General features: G+C 39.6%; 1 protein-coding gene across 9 annotated transcripts; it reads left to right on the top strand.

Moving 5' to 3' along the window:
- The first annotated feature begins 520 nt into the window (after positions 1-520).
- Positions 521-19,882, top strand: LOC126995635 (RNA-binding protein 5-like). 9 transcript variants are annotated; one of them, XM_050855368.1, is made up of 19 exons: positions 521-632; positions 3,800-3,826; positions 9,348-9,455; positions 10,041-10,175; positions 11,384-11,763; positions 12,147-12,237; positions 12,457-12,526; positions 13,443-13,516; positions 14,745-14,852; positions 14,966-15,080; positions 15,291-15,514; positions 15,772-15,826; positions 15,948-16,123; positions 16,703-17,024; positions 17,513-17,745; positions 17,869-18,117; positions 18,249-18,442; positions 18,556-18,727; positions 18,994-19,882. In XM_050855368.1, exons 2-19 carry the CDS (start codon positions 3,821-3,823, stop codon positions 19,306-19,308), a joined length of 3,027 nt encoding a protein of 1,008 aa, XP_050711325.1. In that variant the 5' UTR covers positions 521-632; positions 3,800-3,820; the 3' UTR covers positions 19,309-19,882. The 9 variants fall into 9 exon arrangements, with proteins under 9 accessions (XP_050711325.1, XP_050711331.1, XP_050711332.1 ...); XM_050855369.1 differs by lacking the exon at positions 521-632 and adding an exon at positions 3,077-3,208 and having other exon boundaries at positions 10,047-10,175; XM_050855366.1 differs by lacking the exon at positions 521-632 and adding an exon at positions 3,077-3,208.
- The last annotated feature ends 944 nt before the right edge of the window (positions 19,883-20,826 follow it).

Here is a 20,826-nt window from a genome sequence, read left to right as displayed (position 1 = left end):
TTATATTATTATATGACACCAATGAAAATCATCAAAACTTAACTATAAAAAATGCTAAATAGCATATCAAAGTTAAAAATACATAATCATAGCACAATGCTAAACAGCACGTCAAAATATATATAATAAAACATTTAGATCATCTAACGGTACACACTTTGTATATTACAAAGGAATGTCACAAACATATCAACTGCATCTTTTCTGAGTATTTGCCAGCAGATATGATCAAGGTGTGACTGAAAAAGCTCACTACTGACTCCTCTCATTGTCTTTAAAATCTTTGTTTTGGCATCCAACTTTGATCGTTCAATAGCTTGTGTTGTGTGTGTGCTCCTGTCGCTGTAAAGCTAAGGTCTCCGGAGACAGGTCAGGTCATTCAGGTGTCAGGTGAGGAGCACTCAGGTAACAATACATCATCAGATGTGGTTTCGGGGGACAGGTCAGACCGGTAGACCGCACACTAAAGTAGCACCCGCCTCGCCTTCCTGTGGTATGGTTGTGCAGGTTGTGCACTAGTCTCTGTGGCGCCGGCAGAGAAGGATCAGTTCCGCCGCGGCCTTCATCACTACCACCGCCACCGCCATCCCCACAGCCATCAACACCGCCTCCACAGCCACCACCGCCTAAAGGTCACTTGTTGTCAGTAGGTGTTGCATGAGTCACCCACAATGCAGCCCGTGCACGTAAATTTTGTCACCTGGCAGCTCAGCGTCACGACACCTCATATTGCTGTCCCGTTGCTTCACGATACAGAGTTCACTATTACAATGGTGTATGCGGGTTGTTTTTCCGGAGGGGGGGGTTCTTAAAATGGAGAAATATCAAGATTAAAAAAAAATGTTATTATAGCCCGCAATAGTCTTAAAATGATACGTAAAAATATATAATAAATAAATACATAAGATAGATCAAATACACTGTCGCAATACATCTATAAGTAATACTGATGGTGTTGAAATAGATACTAAACATAACTTTACTAAATCCTCTCAGGTCAAAACTGTTAGAAGATCCGCAATCTGCTCTTTAGGTCCTTATTTGAATTTAGATTTCAATACCGCGTGAAATGAAGTATATAGCTACGTATTCAGATGGGCTTGTATCATTGCAAAGGAGGATTTACGTGTGTGTGTGTGTGTGTGTGTGTGTGGTCATCAATATGTTATTTTTAGTGCTAATTTTTTTTTCGATTTTTTTTCTAATTTTCATCTACCCGTCTTTCCATAACTTTCTCTTGCATTGCCATCGTTACGATATTAATCATTTATTGTTTCACTAAATTCCTGCGCCTATAATTTCTTACAACAAAAAAAAATGCTCTCTCTCTCTCTCTCTCTCTCTCTCTCTCTCTCTCTCTCTCTCTCTCTCTCTCTCTCTCTCCACACACAGAGAGAGAGAGAGAGAGAGAGAGAGAGAGAGAGAGAGAGAGAGAGAGAGAGAGAGAGAGAGAGAGAGAGAGAGAGAGAGAGAGAATCACATAGAATTACATAGAAAATCAGACCACACAGACCCCATGGTCCAGACTTGGTGGTCTGTCCTTAAACCTAAGTGATTTTACATTAATCAGAAGGCTCCAAAACGTTGCATTGCAGAGAGAGAGAGAGAGAGAGAGAGAGGCTGTGACTTTCCCATCAAGTTACGATTTCTAAACTCAAAATTTAAGTCATCAGTTTATCAGTAAGTGCAGATCTTTCATTCATTTGGCAGCTCTATGAAGGTTCCCTCCCATCCCTGCACCACGCGGTGCCTGTGGGGAGCTATTTCAAGCGAATGCCCACCCCGCTAATGCTCTCTTGTGATTAATGTGATATTCATGTTGAACAATGTCAGTATTTTATATTTCAAGAATATTGGAAATGTTATACAAACATTTTAATGCGAAAAAAATACTAGGCCTATATAGGTAGCAAACCGTTCGCTACTTTCTGCAGGTACGGTAATAGAGGGATGTTATAAGTACTTAAGTGATGAATAAGAAAGGGACTGCATGGTTTGAGGTGAATTCATATAAGTAAGTATCACACTTTTCCATTTTGTTGGCGTATTTTGTTAAATGAAGCAAGTTTTTTTCAAGTCTAGATGGTTTTGGCAACACTGAAGGGAAGTTTTTTTTTTTTTTTGTCATACCTGTGCTTCCTAGGCTTTCGGAGTGACACTACTGAAGATCGGCTTTTATGGACACACACAGTCGTAAAATCACATCAAACAAAAACTATCATGACCATACTTTGTTGACTTTACATGAACAATTTGCAGAAATAGTATATTCATAACCCCTAACGCAGCCCTGCTGCCAGCCAGTAGGAGGGTGCTTTTCATACCTGTGTCCGAATGTCTGGCCAAGATTTTAGTTTCTATATTGCTGAAAAACGGGCATTAGGAACGCGTAACTGTTAACACATCAAATATAGATAGCATTCAACAGTTTCTTGTAACTTTTCATATATCATTATTATAGAGAAATGGTATAATAAGGGCTGCCTAAATGATAAATTGGTGAGGATGGTACTCTCTCCTTTCCGAAGAACGGGCATTGTGGACACGTAACTGTTAACATATCAAATATAAATAACATCCATTAGCTTTTTTTGTAACTTTTCTTGTAGACTTGCTCTAGAAAAATGGTATAATAAGGGATGAAAAGATGATTTACGGGTGAGGACGGCTCTCCCTCCACGGCCCAACGTTGCCAGATAGTCGTGCTCAGTCTCTAATGCTTGCCGATTTCCAACCCAAAAACTGTCTCCTCCACCTAAATAACTGGTTTCATATGCAGCTATCGTTCAAGTGGTTAATTATTTCTGTTTCTTGGCGATAATTAAGAGTCAGAAACCGGTAAATACGATGCTCTGAGTACGACAATCTGGCAATGTTGCTCTCCCTCCACGACCCAACGTTGCCAGATGGTCGTGCTCAATGATCAAGTCTCTAATGTTTGCCGATTTCCAACCCAAAAACTATCCCCTCCACCTAAATAACTGGTTTCATATGTAGCTATCGTTAAAATGGTTAATTATTTCTGTTTCTTGACGATAGTTAGGAGTCAGAAACCGGTAAATACCATGCTCTGAGTACGATAATCTGGCAATGTTGCTCCCCGCCCGAACACTATTATTGACTCGCTCGCCGCGCCATTTTGTGCCTGAGAGGGAGATCCTGTCATTTCTTCAGGCAATTTCGCACATTAATGGGAATTCCAAGCAAGGTAAGCGTGTGCATCTTGACTGTAAGCTCCACGTGAATATATAATGCTGTATTGAGCTATTGGCTAAGCTTTTATCGGTGAAAATCTGGCTGCGGACACTTGGGGGGGACAGTGGCACACGAGTCCTCCCACATCCTGATTTGCCGCAGTCAGCATTCCTCTTACATTAATTATTTCCGAAGACCAAAAAGGAGATTAATTGGATTTTCATGAGTCTTTATTTGTGTTCATGGTACGGAAGAAGGTTCAGACTATCACCGTGGTCTCAAATCTACCCCTGGGAATGCTTAGAACTCCTGTGAAAGCTTTGTCAAATATGTGAGCTTGGGCGCACATCAACCATTTCCAAAGGCCAAAAAGGAGATTAATCGGGTTTTCATGAGTGTTTCTTTACATTCATGGTACAGAAGAAGGGTCAAACTCTCCCTAAGGTCATAAAACCACCCCTGGGAATGCTTAGAAATCCTCTGAAAGCCTTGTTAAATACGTGAGCTCGGGCGCCGGAAGGTTTAAGAATATGGCCCTTGTGCTCCTGATGATATTTTGTGCGCCAACGTTTTTGTGTTACTAACCAGAACGTTCTCATTACAGGATCTGGTGCCGTGAGACAAGATGGAGGTAAGCTTGGGGCGGTGGGGCGGCGGGAGGCAGGCTTGACAAAGGGGTGACGGGGAGGAGGAGGTGGTGGGGCGTCCATGGGTGGTATTGTTCACATGTATGGTAATGGTAATTTTTTCTGAATTTGGCATTACTTTTTGTGGCTATGAAGCTAGTTTGCTCTATGAAAAGTTGGTAAATATTTCTTCTGTTGCCACTCCCCCCCTTTATTTTCCCCATTTGAGAGTGTTTTAGTGCATATAAGTTTAGTTTGGACTAATTTGGAAATTAACACAGCCGTCTCGCATGATATTGGTAATGACGTTTTATATATATTTCTTAATGCAGTGCAGTAATTATTAGCTTCCAGAACATTAAAGAAATTTCAAAATATTGATGTATTAAGTTAATGAACACAGTATATCACTTCATAGGTTGGCTGCTGGAAAGTCAGGTTAGATTTAATTTGATTTAGCTTGGTGAGATTTGCTAAGCTTGTATAAGCTAAATAAGTGTTCAGGGTCACATTTGGATTAATATAGAAATAAACGTAGCCGGCTCACATGAGTTAAATACTGGCATTCCGTTGAATTTTATTTCTCCAAACATAGTTCGGTAACTAACAGCTTCTTGAAAACTAAAGAAACTTCAAAATATTGTTGTCTGAAGTTTAAGTTCAATTTAGCACAATGCATTTTAGCAGCAGGTGGGTTAGGGTAGGCTAGGTTAGATTTAGTTTTGCTAGACTTGTCAAGTGTAATTGTTTATAACATATATACATGATACGCTATGTGCTGCGCTGTTCTTGTCAGTGATAATGGAAGAGGCTATGTTAATCTATATTCCCTCACATTTGGTGTGCAAATGAATAATAACCACTTTATGACCAGAAAATTAGGTAAACCTCGGTATATTAGCTTTTTTTTTTTTTTTTTTTTTTTTACTGAACCAACTAGTATCTTTTTTGTCATATATATTTTCAAGATCAAAAGTATAATAAAAGCCATGAAATGCATGTGCCACAGGCAGCAGAGTAACCCATAATGTCCCACAGCTCACCACAGCTAAAATCCAATAGAGTGTTCACATTCTTCCCAATAGGAGGGCTTCAACCCCCCTTAGGGTCACAAAAAGGTGAATATATATGTATTCTCTACAGGTGGGCTTCCCCCTCAACCCCCTTGTTTCCACATTTCATCACATTAGGCATATTATGGTTATTATTCATTTGCATAATAAATGAGGCCACAGAACACTATATACTATAAAAACTATCAAATGGAAGAAAATAAGAAGTGGCAATAAAATAAATATATGCCAAAAATTTATTACCTGTCATAACCTAGCTGCAGGGCTGCCTGGTAATGACCCCTCCTAGCAGAGAAATTACCTCCCCCACCCCTATCAATGCCTCATAAATACATTGCTTCCCAGTGAAATACCTAAGGCAAACTAGAGCAACTCATTACCTACATTCCTTTTTTACTATAATATTGGAAAGCTTAGAATTCATGTGTTTTACATAATCATGCATAAAACATTAGCATTTGCTTAGGTTTGCTATATAGGTTAAGATTGGTTTTATTGTCATTTATAGGCGTTTTCAGTAGTGTCACTGACAAGTCAAACGAAGGTAGACAGATGGGAACGGGGTCAAACGTTCTCCGGGATATGTTTGCCCAAAAGGCTCTCGCCAGCAAACACGAGCAGACATTTTTCATCGGCCAATCAGCGAGTAGTACCACACACCACCACACTTCAGTCGATTTCCTGTAGGAATGTTTTGAATAAAATATAGAATATAATGCTCTTTGAGACTCAGAAAGTTGGTGTTGTATAAAGAAATATCTATTTTCTTGTCATTTCACATTAAAAACAACCTGAAAATGACATAAGGCAAGGGAAAGAAGGGAAGATGTTGCCATCTCTGATGACATTTCGCATCTTTTGACTGCTAGGCAGTGTTGTCCAACTCTAATTTGTGGCTATGACTTCAATCCCAGAACAGAGCTGTTTTTTCATATGTTGGTGCGTTTCTTGCATCATCTCAACATAATCATCATGTGCAGGCAAGGAAATGTATAATTTTGGAATATTATACTTGACATCAAGCTAAAGCAAGGAGAAAATTAGAGTTGGCTCAGAACTCGTACATGCAAACTGTAACACAATTCCTCCCACCCAGAATTCGTCTGCTGCTGGATGAGGGGCATATAACAAAGGATTAAGCACCGATGATCTATAGTCATCCTTTAGGAACAAATCGTCGAATTCCTTCATCTTCCTACTTCCAACAGTGTGCGCTCTGAGTATTTGGGTCTAAAGAGCGATGTACACGAATTACTCCCGAGCGGTGGCGCCTATCGTCTGGCTTCAGGGCTGTAATTCATGTTCAGTAAAAATGCTGTTTTGTTTGATTTCGTTTGACTTGTCGGTGACACTACTGAAAATGCCTTTTGTTTTTCTGAAGCTATCAGTAAAATTTACCCTTTACAGTTTTTATACCTTCTTTTATTTTCCTATGCACAGCAAACTTGGGAGACCTGATAGTAAAGTGAGGGTTTATTAGGGGGGAGGGATAATAAATACAATATGGCCATCTTAAATCTGAGGATTTTTCTACAACCTAACCTTACTTATTGGAAAATTTTCATTGATATTAAAGGGCCATATTTGATTTGTTTTGCCCCCCCCCCCAATAAAATCTCCCTCAGTCCCCCAAGTTTGCTGTGATTAGGAAAAGAAAAAGAGGCAGTGCACATCTTTATTGTCTAATTGGTTTTGATGTGCTTCAAATTAATCTGGCATTTATTTTCACAGAAAACACTAAAGTCATTAGGTAAATTATAACCCCCAAAAAAATGTAAATTTCACCATTTTTTCTATAAATTTTAGTATAAATGAAACTAATATCACCATGATTTTCACCACTAATGCCTCCCCTTACAAATTTCGGTACCAAGAGGAATATTTGGGGTTTGTGTGAGGGAGACTAGAAAACACAAGTTCTAAAATTTCACACTCGCAGAGATTCCAATATGTTGCTTTTCCATACAGAGCAGTTAGTTTTGGGCAGTGAAGTGCATAGGCCTTTATTTCAGACCTTTCACATTTTCTTTTGTGTTGTATAGCTACCAGATCAATGGCAAGGCTCAGCTTTTTGTAGTATGTTTGGACAATTTTTTTTTTACATAATGCAAGCACTTTTTTGCCATGACGAGACTTTTTTAGAAATCTCATTTGCATTGTAAAAGGTAAAATGTGTCAAACTAGTATTTGGGGCTTCAATTTTCAGAGCATACTGAATATTATTATTTTACAATTCCTTATACATTAAGGCTGATTAGGGGCTTGTCATTAAGACAGTCAGACAAGGTCTGAACATCAGGTGCCTGCTTAGGTCAGGTCAAGTGAGATAGGGTCTTGGTACACCACACTTTATGGTACAGTACACTACAGTTACTGAAGTGGACCACACAATTTAGTAGCACCAATACAGGTAACTCTCAATTTACACGAGTATTGTGTCCTTGAAGAGGTCGCGTAAATTGAAAACAATGTAAATCAAACAAGAGGTAGGTTTCTATCGAAAAATAAATATTCACTTCATTCAGTGGAGAGAGAGAGAGAGAGAAAAATATCCATATCACCGAGATATCCACTCAGGCACTCGGTCTCAGCCTCACTTGTGTGAGGAAGAAATGAGGGACACCATGAGCGACTGGCTAGTATTGGTTCCGGTACCGTACCGTATTGCTGGTACCGGTACCTGCCCACCCCTAATGTTGAATAGCATGGCAGCGTGGGTACTGTATTGTTGTTCAAGTGGTGCGCGGGAAGAACTGAGCTCAGCTGTGTGGCTGTGGCGCCGTGTGAGTCCAGTTGCGTGAGACATCTGGTGGCCACTCCATAAACTATCGCGTATAAGTGAAAAAACTTGTAAATTAAACATTTATTTGGATTTTGGACCCCGCGTTAATTAAAAAATGCATAAACCAAACTCGCGTAAATCGAGTTACCTGTATTTTTAAATTTCATTATATGAATGATTAGATATTAATATACATGTTATTCATTGTTTACATCAATGTCCTCAACTTTGATGTAAACAATACTTGATTTTTATGTCTTATAATACTTATTAATCATTATAATAACATTTATTAAAACTTTCAAATGTTCGTACACATCCCATTTACCCAATCAAATCAGGTGGAAGGAAGTGCAGCCTTCTGAGTGCAAACTTGCCTCCTTAAGTAAAGACAATAGTTATTAAAATATGATCAATATGGTAAGTAACCAAACCCCGTCTGCCTGTTGTAACCTCTTCTGAATTAGTATCCTATTGCAGTAATACATCACTGCTAAATAGTTACCTATCACTGCGAAAAGTTACCCGTTGGTGCTTAATTAGTAACTTTGTATCGTATGACTGAAGATGTTCATTGTAGATCAGTTTGGTGTGTGCAGAGGTACAGTTGTGGTCACCTGCCCTTAAACATTAATATCCATACTCCGTAGAAAATATGAATAAATACAAAAAAAATATGCAATTCCAAGAGTATTGAAGGTTATTAGAAGTCATGAAAACAGAAAAGACCTTAAAGTATGGGCATTCAACAAAAAATCTAAACCTGCAATTTTTCCTTGCCCTTGCCAGCCTACATCAGCTGCAACTGACAAAGCTAGTATTGTGTAACAACATATTAAGTAACTAACACTCCTATTATGATCAATTATAATTATGGTGTTCTGTAAAGTTTTGTCACTAGAAAAATTCTTCCTATTAGTCTTTAAGGTTAAAACAGTCAAATAGCACTCCCCAACAAGTTAATATAGGAAATAAACCTTTAGAATGTCTTCATTTTGTTGTGAAAACAGTATGAAGAGAGACAGCCCATTAGGTTAGTAAGGGTATGATAATCAGTTGCATGTAGTAGCCTAGGTTTGCCATTCTTTTTTTCTTTATACAACATTGGCCACCTGGGATGTCAGCCACAACTATGTAGCCAAGTCATATGTATTGGCCACATAGTTGTCACCTTTACCAGAATTCATGCTTTTTCTGAAGATAAATTGTTTTATATATATAATTGAAAACGTACATGGTGATGCACCAGCAACAGGCTAGTGTAAATCCACTAGGATGATTCGACCACCTCTAATTAAGCTGGTAATCTTGGTTCTCTTAACATTTGCTACACCAAGCCATGTAGGGATTTGAATCAGTCTTCATAATAGTATGTATTAGTAGTGGTGCTGCAGCCCTTCCTTTTACCTCTCATTTCTTGAATCCAACCATAATCGTAACAGGCATTTGACCCCTTTGATCCCTGCACATTATTAATCTAATTTAAGTTTAGTCTACTTACTGCCCTAACCTAGGTCACATGAAAGGTAAATATTTCCCAAATTAATCTAAAAAGGATATTCTGTGTGCAAAATTCATATTTAATTAAGAAATTTCTTTTAATATATAGTTCATGATCATATTTTCAACATATCTGATTCTTGCTTCTTTGTTGGCTCTCCATGTCTCCAGCACCTCCATGGTGTAGTGGTTAGTGCGACTAGCTGTGAATCCGCAGACCTTGGTTTGAATCTGGGCTGGGGCAGTCGCAGCACAGCCCACCCAGCTGTTCCTATCAAGGCATGTTTAATATCTCTAATGGGGGTGTTGAGGGAGGGCAAAGAACCCCCATTAAGAAATCCTACTAGGTTTTGTTTTATTGATTTCTCTGGGATCTTAAAATTCCTATTTCTTTTAACTTTTTATACTCAAAACTTTTGTAATAAATTTTTGTTCAACCATCTTTATACTTGCCAGCAAATTTCCTTTAAATGAGTTGGTGAATAGGTCACTTGTTAGAAAAAAAAAGTTTTCCTCAATATTAATGAGCTACATACTGTTGTTGGTTTCCCAGGACTTGGCCTAACACATGAATAAGTTTTTGCTGCAGTTATGAAGGGTGAAATCCATCAAGGTTGAACATATTGCTCTGGGATCCCCAAATTTGCATGGTGGGTAAAAGGGGAAATTAATCTACTTAAACTTCTGGTGTTCTTAAAAATTCACCCTTCATTGGAACTGCACTTGAAAATCTCCAGGAATATTAATAGTTGTAAATATAGATAATAATGATAATAGTAATTGTTACTAATGATATTACTTTGCATCTATACCTTTGCTGTAGGTAATGCTCTTGAATAAATAAGAATCCTTTTCCCGTGACAGCTACAGGGCCAGGGCCTTGGTCTTACTGAGATGATCAACGCCATGGCTGCCCAGCAACACATGTACACAGCGGCTGCAGCATATGGTAGTTTAGAGGCTGCAGCGTATGCCCAGTATCCACAGTATGTAACACAAGTAAGTACCATGACAAGCTTTCCTCTCATGCTGCTGTTGAGACTAAACAGGCAGACTGAACCCTTTTGGAATGGGGAACAGGTGCTTAGCCCCTCCAAACTTCAAAAGTTTTTCTCGGGAGATCCCCTATAACGCAGAAGTCATCGAAAAATACACTTTGAAACTGAGAAAAAGTCATAAAAGGTGTTTTATAGAAATTTTTCTGGTGCACCCTGCTGTGAAATCCATTTCTTTCTAGGTTGTTGCATTTGGCTGACATTCCATGATTCCAAAAAAAAAAAAATCAACATACTGGTGCAACGTACAGAAAAAAAATTGAAGAAAAATTGCTCATTTTATCACAATGGAGTCTGAAAAATATAGTTTATAATCTTTGACCGGGAAATTTACTGCCTACAGAGAGCCAAAGTTCCAGTGAAACTTGAAAACATATTTTTGTAGTTTTTCATTCAGAAGTGAATCTCATTGAATAAAAGTTGTAGAAAATTATCTGTATAACTCAACTGTGAAATCAGATTATGATTTGGACTGACCGTTTGGCTGGAATTCCATGATTCCACAAAAAGTCCAACTTTTGCTTCCCACTCTTCTGAACACTCCTGTGAACAAGATATTGGTTCATCTAGAACATCAGGTAAATCAGTGGTGTCAAAACTATGGTCAGCACGCACACAACAAGCAGAAACTAAAGGAAGACCGCTGAAACAGATCAGCTGAGGGAACATAATCACTCTGCAGACTGATGCGTAGGCAGAAACTGTAGACTATTTTTAACACAAAGTTGTTTAAGAGGCAAAAGAGGTGCCAGTTGGTCACTTAGCATCGACATATACATAGTTACGCGCACTGTTCAATTTCCAGAGAGCTTCTCTCTCTCTGGCGCTGTCATGCTCGTCGCCCTCATCAGAAAAAATTATATGACGCCAGCGGCAGTGGCTTCGTTAAGGGGTTAAAGGATGTGATGCGTGCTAAAAGTTTTGTGTGTGTGTGTGTGTTGCCTTTATCTAGTTAAATGTTACTGGTGCAAGACAGATTTTGATTTTTGATTTTTTGATTTTTTTTCCAGAAACGGCAATTGTTTATTCTGATTAATGCTATTGTGGTCGAGAGCTGCAGTATCTTTATCAATGCTGTCATAAATGAGACAATGTCAGCCTTTGTACTCCCATCTTCATTCAGCTTGACCATATCACAAATATTTGTATCAGTCATCCCTGTTGCAGGGTGCATACATTGCCTCAGCCCCAGCCCCAGGTGGTGCACGAGGCCATGGTCGCAGCAGCCTTGACCCCTACGATAGTTACGCTGCTGCTGCCTATGAACCTGAGCCCCCGCGCCACCGTGAACGCCGGGACAGGGATGACCGCCGCAGAGACAGAGACAGGGATAGGGACCGGGACAGGAGGGACAGGGACCGGGACCGCAGAGACAGGGATCGGGACCGAGATCGCGACAGGGACAGGGACCGTGACAGGGACAGAGATAGAGACAGAGACCGTGATCGCTGGAGGGATGATGACAGGGACCGCAGTCCTCGCCGAGACCGTGATCACAGGGATTACCGAGACTACGACCACCACCGAGACCAGTAAGCAGAGGAAGGATCCTGTAGATTTAAAAATGAAGATATCCTCATTTAGATGTTAATCATTCCCTTAAGCAGGCACTGTTGTTGTGTCAGGTCAGCTCTTTGTTTGTAGTGGAATTACTGTCATTATTGGCATTGAATGTTATTGATAAATTTATAATTCAGAACAGTTCTTTTGAAGTGGTGGTCAAGGTGTCACTGCTGTTCATAGGAGTCTGTGCTGAATGATACTTGATTATATGGAACAATATATCATGAGTAGCTAAGTTACTCTCCTTTAAACTGAACATGGGGCAATACTTAATATCAAGTAAGTTTTGATAATTATTCAAATTTAGGTAGTGAATGTTCTTTGCAGTACAACTATATATATTTATTTTCAGCTATGAAGAGGAACGAACAGATTATAAGTCACAACCTCCAAACAATACCATCATGGTGCGAGGACTGGCACAGCACATCACAGAAAATGATGTATGTGTGCATGTCAATGCTACTAGTATATAATTTGTTTTAATTTTGTGTTTGAAAGGCTACATTATTCCTATGCATACAGAAAAAGTAGATAATTGCTGAGTATTTAGTTGTGTGAGCAGTGGAAAAGTGGGTGAGAACCCCATTCCGATTGGTGAAGTACATGAAAGTGAAGAGCTGTTGGTCCACTGTTTAATGTAAGATTTCTTTTCTCCCAAGATACGAGCAGATATCTTAGCCTGTAACCTCATGCCAAAAGATATCCGACTCGTCAGGAAGAAAGAATCAGGTAAAGTAACATTCCTCATGGGCCTAATCTCCCTGGACTCCTTACGTTTTTATGTTTTAGTTTCCCCTTTCTGTTTCTATGTTTCCTGTCCACCTGTGTTTGTCTCGCTGGCTGAACAGAGGCCTAGGTCACAGGGTTATCACAAGCAAAAAAAAATATGCAAATGTTCTCTTAAACATTAAACAAAACTCTTCCAGGTACCTTCCATTTGTCCTCCAGATTGCCTGCATTAAAATTATGATCTTCATAAGAGTGAGTACTGTAAGGGTGATAGGTCAGTTTTTTTCATAAATAGGCTCCTTTTAACCTTCTTATAACTTACAACCTCAAAATATGCTCATGTGGCTTTATAAATACTTCATTATTTTAATTGCCAGATAAATGTCTGACATATTGCAGGTTTCTTGGTTAGCAGTAAACTCAATTAAGTATTTTAGAAAATCCAAAATGGGAAGATATTTACTTTCATTCTTACATGTATTCTGACAATATTTCATAATTGTATGCTTGTGCCCCTCAATGATTTACACAGGGTTGCAGCAGTAGTGGGAAGTCCAGCATATCATTGAACATATATAACAGTTGTTTGTATGTCTGTATGTGTGAATCTGGAGTGTTATGTGATTGTGTCCTTTCACACCAATGTGGAGCATGAATTTGTATGATGATCATGGTAGAGTGAGTAGAAGTCCTCAGTTCACTTCTTTACTTGTTGGTATGCTAGTGGCCCCTGTGACCTGGAAGAGGCCATTGAGAGTAGATTTTTTTCTTAAGCCAGCGAGATGGATACAATGTGGCTGGTTAGTGGCCACAGGGCCAACTCACGGCCATTTGAGGGTGCGACGTTGAGTGTCCCTCATGCCTCCTTTAAGATCATCATTTATTAACACTTGCTTGTGTGTGTTCTTGCGTCTAGGTGCATCAAGAGGCTTTGCCTTCGTGGAGTTTACGACGGTACATGACGCCACACGGTGGATGGAAGCCAAACAGGTATCGCGGTGAATCCCTGCCGGCCCGGCCCGGCCCCCGGCAGTTCCCTCGGCAGAGCCCCGGGACCCCCTGGCCAAGGCCAAGGGGTCACGGGCCAGCCATCTCTGCCAGTAACACTGGGTTTACCTCTTCCTAAATACCATCATAGCCATTTGGTTCCTCTTGTATTTTTGCTTCCAATGTTGAGTCAATAACTTATCACTTTCTCTGAGGAACTGTTTAATGTTAGACCTTGACAATTATTGTACATGTGCGTTATGAAAGTATGGTCCCCCCCCCTCCCATCCTTTTACTTCCTTGTATCAAGCATCAGTCTGACATCACTTGAGTGCACAATAATTTTATTATTTCTGCAATTCACGCTTGCTCATATTTGTTCATTTCTAGTGTATTTTATGTGAGCATGTATACCTTTCTTCAATGAATGAATGTTGGATGATTGTGAATACATAGTAGATTAAGCTGACTTAGGGATCAGTGATTTAAGACTGTAGCTTTTTGCTCAGCTGTGTAAGGCAGTGGCTTATTAACATATTGGGCATGGCTAGGGATAAACTGATTTAAGGCCACCTCCATTCATAGGTAATGATAAATCCCCATTCTTCAAATGTACTTCACACTTCCCCTCTATGTCAATCAAAGCATCCTATACTGTTTAGTTGGTTGAAGGAGTTTGCATCCAAGAGGTGGTCTTATAATGTCCCCAAAAAAGCTTTTCTCTGGAGTCATGAGAGCACATTCCTGGATGCATGCTTACGACAATCAGTGAAACCCTGTAGATACTGTTTATTCAACTCCATTGAGATATGATGCCATCCAAGGAGCAAGCCTGGTAAGGGTCACCCTGTGGGGCCCTCTCTGCTTTAACAGCATCAGCAACTACTACAGCCACAACAGTAAACGTGCTCACCCGAACATCCACAACAACAAAGTCTCGGCACCAAGGTTCTCCTCCAGCCAGGGTGTTGGCACTCCTTCCTCTGTAGTTTGAGCATTATCACTTTTGCTGGTTCACGTCACATCGGGTGAATTTAGGAAGAGCAAACTTTAGAGACAAATTATCCTCTCCTCAAGTTCATTTTTTTCTTTATTTTCTCACTTGTAGGACCTATTCACTTCCTGTCACCCATATCTGGCTGAACTGGAGACCAAAAGTGGAAGCTCATGTAAGATTCATAAAATCCTATCCGAGATTACTTTGTAATATGGTTGATGACTTTCTCTGCAGGGTGTCCTCATTCTGCAAGATGTGTATAGAGCAACACTGCAGTATTCGATTCCAAAGGAGTCATCGGAGAGACAGTCAAAAGCATCACAAGATTGGTTTTGTATCAGAGTAAGTTGGTTTTGTAATGTATAACGTAATTGTAAATGCATTAGGATGACTGGACAAATTGATAACTGCACTATTGTTTACTGTTAAGAAATTTATTTAAATCTTTATTTCAGTGTGGTGCTCACAATTTCAAGCGAAGAGATTCCTGCTTTAAATGCTCAGCTCCTCGACATGAGTCAGAAGCTGGAGAAGAGGGCAGTGATGAAGTATGCACCTACCCAACCAACAGTAAGTCAGATTGCCATTCCATTGGTGCACTTGATCTGAGCGTGCACACACACACACAAAATAATTTTGTACAAGAAATAATTTTGTATCAGTATAGTGAGATGAGATGCTCAGGAGAGGCAAGGTTATAATTAACTTGTATTGGTATTATTTTTACTGTTTTTACAATCGTGATAGTTACAGTGGTTGACAATATTAATATTCCCTCAGCACTACTACTCCGTGGACTGGATGTGCTGAGCACGGAGGAGAGTGTGTTACAAGGGATTCAGCATGCTGGCAGTGACCTGCCCATTCGGTCAGTGCGCATTGGCAGGGACCCGCTCACCAACACGTCCAGGGGAGTCTGCTACATTGAACTGAACTCTGTGCTTGACTCAATGCAGCTTCATAATAAGCTTGCTCATTCTCCCCCCACTATTGACAATAAACAGGTGAGTTGTGTGCATAAATTTTCATATTATTGAGAGAGAAAAAAATTATGAATTCTTGTTTTCTAAAGAAGTAAGTGTACATTTTAGGGAACAGATTGCAATGGTAATGGAATTGGTGTTTATAGTCTATTTCCCAGTGGAGGATGTCTTGTCATGATCTTGTTTCTAATTGCCCACCTCCCTCATGGTAAAGAAAACTCTTGAAATTCCTTATGTAAATTATGAACATTTATAAATGTTAATGTTTACCCTCTCAGGTGACCATATCGTACTGCAAGCTGAACCAGAATAATGGAAATAATAATAATTCAGGTAATGTGGAGTTTCTTGTTTTTGTTTTTTCAAACATAAATTTTATATACCATTTGAATTTTGTAAAGTTTTCATTATGAAGTATAGCTACATTTAATTATGGCTCATTTGATTTTTTAAGGCAATAATTGGTCAAGCCAGCAGCAGCAACAGCAGTACCACCAACCAGCAGAATACACTGCAGGGGCTGACATTAAGCAGCTTGCAGAGTACAGTGCCTCCCTGTATGCACAGACTCCTGAGGAACATGCTTCCTATGTACAATACTACACTATGTACTACCAACAGCAGGCGCAGGTACTACACATCATCAGCTTCTATCATTCCACTTCATTCATTCTATCATTGCAGGACAGACCTCTCACAAGCATTTTATATTTTCCTGTTGAGATCCTAATATCTTGTATTTATGTTAACTACTAAAACAGGGGAATGGTAGAAGCCAAGGTATCTTCTCATGTATGTTTATTTTAAGAAGACCACCTGTGAAGTGGATCAATAGGGTGAGTGAGTATTGGAGTGGGAGAGTTGGAAGTAGCAGGATTGAGTGTGCTGAGAGGGAGTGCCAGAACAGGGAGAGATGGAGACACTTCTGCCGCAGCCACCCCCTGGAGGGAAGTTCCCGCGAGGGAGCAGGGCTTCAGAGATATAGATAGATAGATGGATGTTTATTTTAAGGAAAAAAAGCAGGTTACACTAGATGTAAATAAGAGAGCAGGTTACCATGGGTTGAGTTGCTGTTGCAGTGCTTGATCTAAAAGACAGGTATTTGAGGTTTAAAAATGTTCCTTTGGAAGAGTAACATTAGGCTGATGGAGTTGACCATTAAACTGGTGGAGGTTATTTTCACTTTGTGATATGATTTTCTTTTAACAGGCATACCAGCAAAACCAGCAGCAACAAGGGAGCTCTAACCAGTCAGACTCAGTCAATGCTGCAGCAGCTGTTGCTCAGTCTGCCTTACAAGCAATGCATCAGAAGTCAGCAGCCTCAACTGCATCAAGTGCAGCGGCTGCTGCTGCTGCTGCCGCCGCCGCTGCTGCTGCTGCTGCAGCTGCTGCAGCTTCACAGAGTACTGCAAGCACAGCCACCACTACCACCACCACCACCACCTCAGAGCAGACAGCTACAACAACCACAACTACGTCCACAAGCTCTGAAGGTGCCCAAACACAGAGTGGGGATTATCCCACTTACCGTAAGTTTATAGCCTATTTCATCGGATGACAAACATAACCACCTCCCACCAGTGGAGATGGGGAGACAGTCACTTTCCATGGTGTTCAGAAATGGAAATATATATCCTCAGTATTTCACTGTTACTTCCATATATACAATTTTCCAGTATTGTGTGTCTATATACAGACACACACACACATAACTGGCGACTTTCCATTAACCTCTAGTTGCGTAGTCATTTGATCCTTGACTAGTCTCCACCCAGTGGGAAGGGCTTGTGTTAGTAGTCTGATGGAATAGACTATTCTGTTACTCAGCTCTTACATTAAACAACATTTGGACAAAGAAAATAAGTTGTGTTGAAAGGGATTAAGTGATTTGGTATCATTTTAATCCATGATAATTATTTCATAGTTTACTCTTGATAAGTGATTGTATTTGACAGTTGAGATGTAAAGATCTTGTAGTATGAATTGATTTTTTATCATACATACTTTTTTCTTTCAGCTGCTCCTGATGTAAGCACTTATCAGTATGATGAAACGTCTGGCTACTACTATGACCCTACCACAACCCTCTACTATGATGCCAGCAGCCAGTACTACTACAATGCAGAATCTGGCCAGTACTTGTACTGGGATGCAGAAAAGTCCACCTACCTACCAGCTCCCATTGGTGAAGATGGTCATATGGGCAAGAAGGGAGACAAGAAGGAGAAGGAAAGAGATAAGCAAGACAAGGTGAGTACATATTACAATAGAAACTCTGATGATACGAGTGGTATCTTGTAGTTTTATTACACTAACTTTAATTAAAGATGTGCAATTCACTGAAACAGGTGATCATTGTTTTATTCTTTACAGGTCAAAGTAGCCAAGAAAATAGCCAAAGATATGGAGAGGTGGGCCAAAGCTCAGAATAAAAGGAATGAAAGTTCTGTAGGCAGTAAAGTTGCTTTAGCTGAACCAGCAGGAGGAGCTAAGGGTGAAGGAGGGGGCACAGGAGCTGCTGATGCTGCCTTCGCTGTCTTACTGGAACGCAGGGATCGAGCTGCTCTAGTGGAAAAGCAAGCACAGGTGTTCCATATGCACATGAAGAAGGAAGCTCCCCCTGTGAGTAACTTTTGTCTCATGAAAATTTGGAAGGAATCCATCTATAATTTTTTAGATCAGCACAATGAAATATGTAGAATTCATGTAAAATATTGGTAATTTTTGCTGATGACTTCCTGTATTGTTAACAGGTGTTAGCTGGGCTGAAGAAGTCTGGCCTAGTAGCAGCCTACGGAGGTGAAGGTAGTGACAGCGAGGAAGAAGGTGCATCTGGTCTGAATAACCTTGCTGGGGATGACAGATGGGAAGACAAACTTGTTGACTATGTCAAGATGGCCTGTCTACTCTGCAAGCGACAGTTCCCTAATAAAGAAGCACTTGGCAGGTCAGTTAGGAGGCCCCCGAGTTGAAGAAGCTCTTGAGAGGACTAAGCTATACACAAAATCTTTATAACATCAAGGGATATGCCTTTTGTAATGCAGATTTTACCTCTTACAGGCATGTCCAGCTGTCAGACCTTCACAAGACCAACCTTGAGACCATGAGAAAGACCAGGGGCTCAGGAGAGGGAGGTGGTGCAGGCCTCACCTCAGCCCAGTACAGGGACAGAGCTAAAGAAAGGCGACAGAAATACGGTGAACCCAGTGTGCCAGCACCCAATAAACTGAAGGTAAGGTGTTTCTTTACTATTAGTTAGTATCAGAAGGAGCACATTTGTCTCAGTATGACAAATATGTAGTTCATCTAAAATATCAAGTTTTAGTGTGGGTTTGTTCACTTGTAATGTGTTCAGTAGTTGATATTAGGGATTTGGGGATTGCAGTCAAAATGTAGCTGCAATTACTTGCCTATTAGCCTCATGCCAAATTGAAATAGTAGCCCAACCTCAAGCATGAACAGAACTTTGTATACCTACCCTTTCCATTTTTCCCTCAGGAGCGATACATTGCCTCAAGGGAAGAAGTGGCTGCCTCAAAGTATGAAGAACCAACCAAGCAAGGCATTGGTAGTGACAACATCGGTAATAAACTTCTTAAAAAGATGGGGTGGACTGACGGACAAGGTCTCGGAAAAGCTAACCAGGGTCGAACATCAATCATTGAAACAGAGAGACGTGTTGCTACTGCTGGTCTAGGCCTTCAAGGCAGCACATACAGTGTTGTGGGTGACAGTTACAAGGATTGTGTCAAAAAGATGATGTTTCACAGATACCAGGAGCTAGATGCACAGGAGAAGAATACAAAGAATTAAAAGTTGCAACTCACAAGTCACAAACACTGGATTCCACTTGTTAGTGCTTTGGAAATAAGGAGTAGCCATATTTCACTGGAACACACTTATCTTCTGTTAAATTAATCTACTCTAGGGACTTATCCAAATCGGTTTTATCATTACTGGAGAATATTTCAACATATTCTGACTATTCTAAATAAATCAAAACTTTTCATTCATAATATTTTTCCATGAAATGTGTGTTTTTGTCACCTGTTAGTTTCATGTGTTGCATCTAAATCTTTACATAATCATTTGAAAATCAATTCTATATACATGCTAATTTCTGTATTTCAAAATCTGGTTCTTTTCTGAAGGGAAGTATTTTCTTATTGAACAGGGATATAATATACTTCAGCTATTCTTTACGATTATGCTAGGTATGTAGTAAATCAATGGCTCTGGATGTTTGCTTCCATGTGGGGGAAGAGTAAGTCCATGTGATAAACTGACTGCTTCTTGATGAAGTTTCTCTGACATTCTGTATAAAATGATTTAGACTAAGTAAGACTTTGTTTGTATGTTAATAGATATTAAATGTACAATAAACATGGATTTCTTGTCAATCGATATCCCACTCATCAGATTTACTATATATTACCATATCAACTGTTATTTAATACTGCTTCATGATTATATACTTTCTATAAGTGGGTGTTAACACCTTCAAATGAAATCATCTTACACCAAGAAGCTGTGGTATCCACAGTCATGTCCTTCATACTCCGCATTCTTTTAAATTCTGGACGTTATAATCATTTATTACTCATAAGTCATAATGGACATTTCATACAATAGCTGTTGTTGCATTCTGTACATCAGACAACACAATCATTGGGAATACTGTTTAAACTGCAACCTTGTCAAAATGCTTGTTTTGTGACCACAATAGCATTTGTGTCCTCATGCACCTGATGAGGAAAAAGAAACCAGTGAAACTATGTTCTAGTTCAGGGGTTCCCAAACTTTTTGTTCCTCAGTACCCTTAGACTCTTTTTATAGGTTCCCATGTACCCCTAACACTAAAAATTAAGCTTGATAGTAAAAAAGGACATTTAAATATTTTGATATTTTAAGTTTATTATAGTCTTCATGTTTAGATTACATAGGCATCTTAAATGATGAAAACAGAAATAAAGCAATTACTAAGGTAAGATATACTAATCAACACAAAGAAAATGAGAAAAGTGCAATCTGAGTGCAGATTACACCACCATGTATTGTGCAAGTAATTGTTTCCTTCAGACCAAATGTACCCCCTGAAACGTGCAAATGTACCCCAGTTTGGGAACCCCTGTTCTAGTTGGAGGAAATGAAGACTATCACTGTAGTGAGGAATATTATTATAGTTGACTTGCAACTGTTGAATTGAGCCATAAACCAAAAATGTAGGTACCTTGGGTACCAGAGAAGTCTGATGGAAACTTTAACAATTGATGGGTTAATGAGACTCAGGACTTGAGTAGGTGAAGTACAGTCAAAGATTTATATTATACC

This window comes from Eriocheir sinensis, chromosome 8 (genome assembly GCF_024679095.1).
Source record: "Eriocheir sinensis breed Jianghai 21 chromosome 8, ASM2467909v1, whole genome shotgun sequence".
Lineage (NCBI taxonomy): Eukaryota > Metazoa > Arthropoda > Malacostraca > Decapoda > Varunidae > Eriocheir > Eriocheir sinensis.
This window is presented reverse-complemented; position numbering and strand designations above follow the sequence as displayed.

Bases quoted from the DNA above. Each gene is read 5' to 3' on its own strand.
- LOC126995635 (XM_050855368.1), top strand. The intron at 15,081-15,290 runs GTAAGTCAGATT...ATATTCCCTCAG, and splicing joins ATGCACCTACCCAACCAACA to CACTACTACTCCGTGGACTG. The intron at 17,746-17,868 runs GTGAGTACATAT...TATTCTTTACAG, and splicing joins AAAGAGATAAGCAAGACAAG to GTCAAAGTAGCCAAGAAAAT.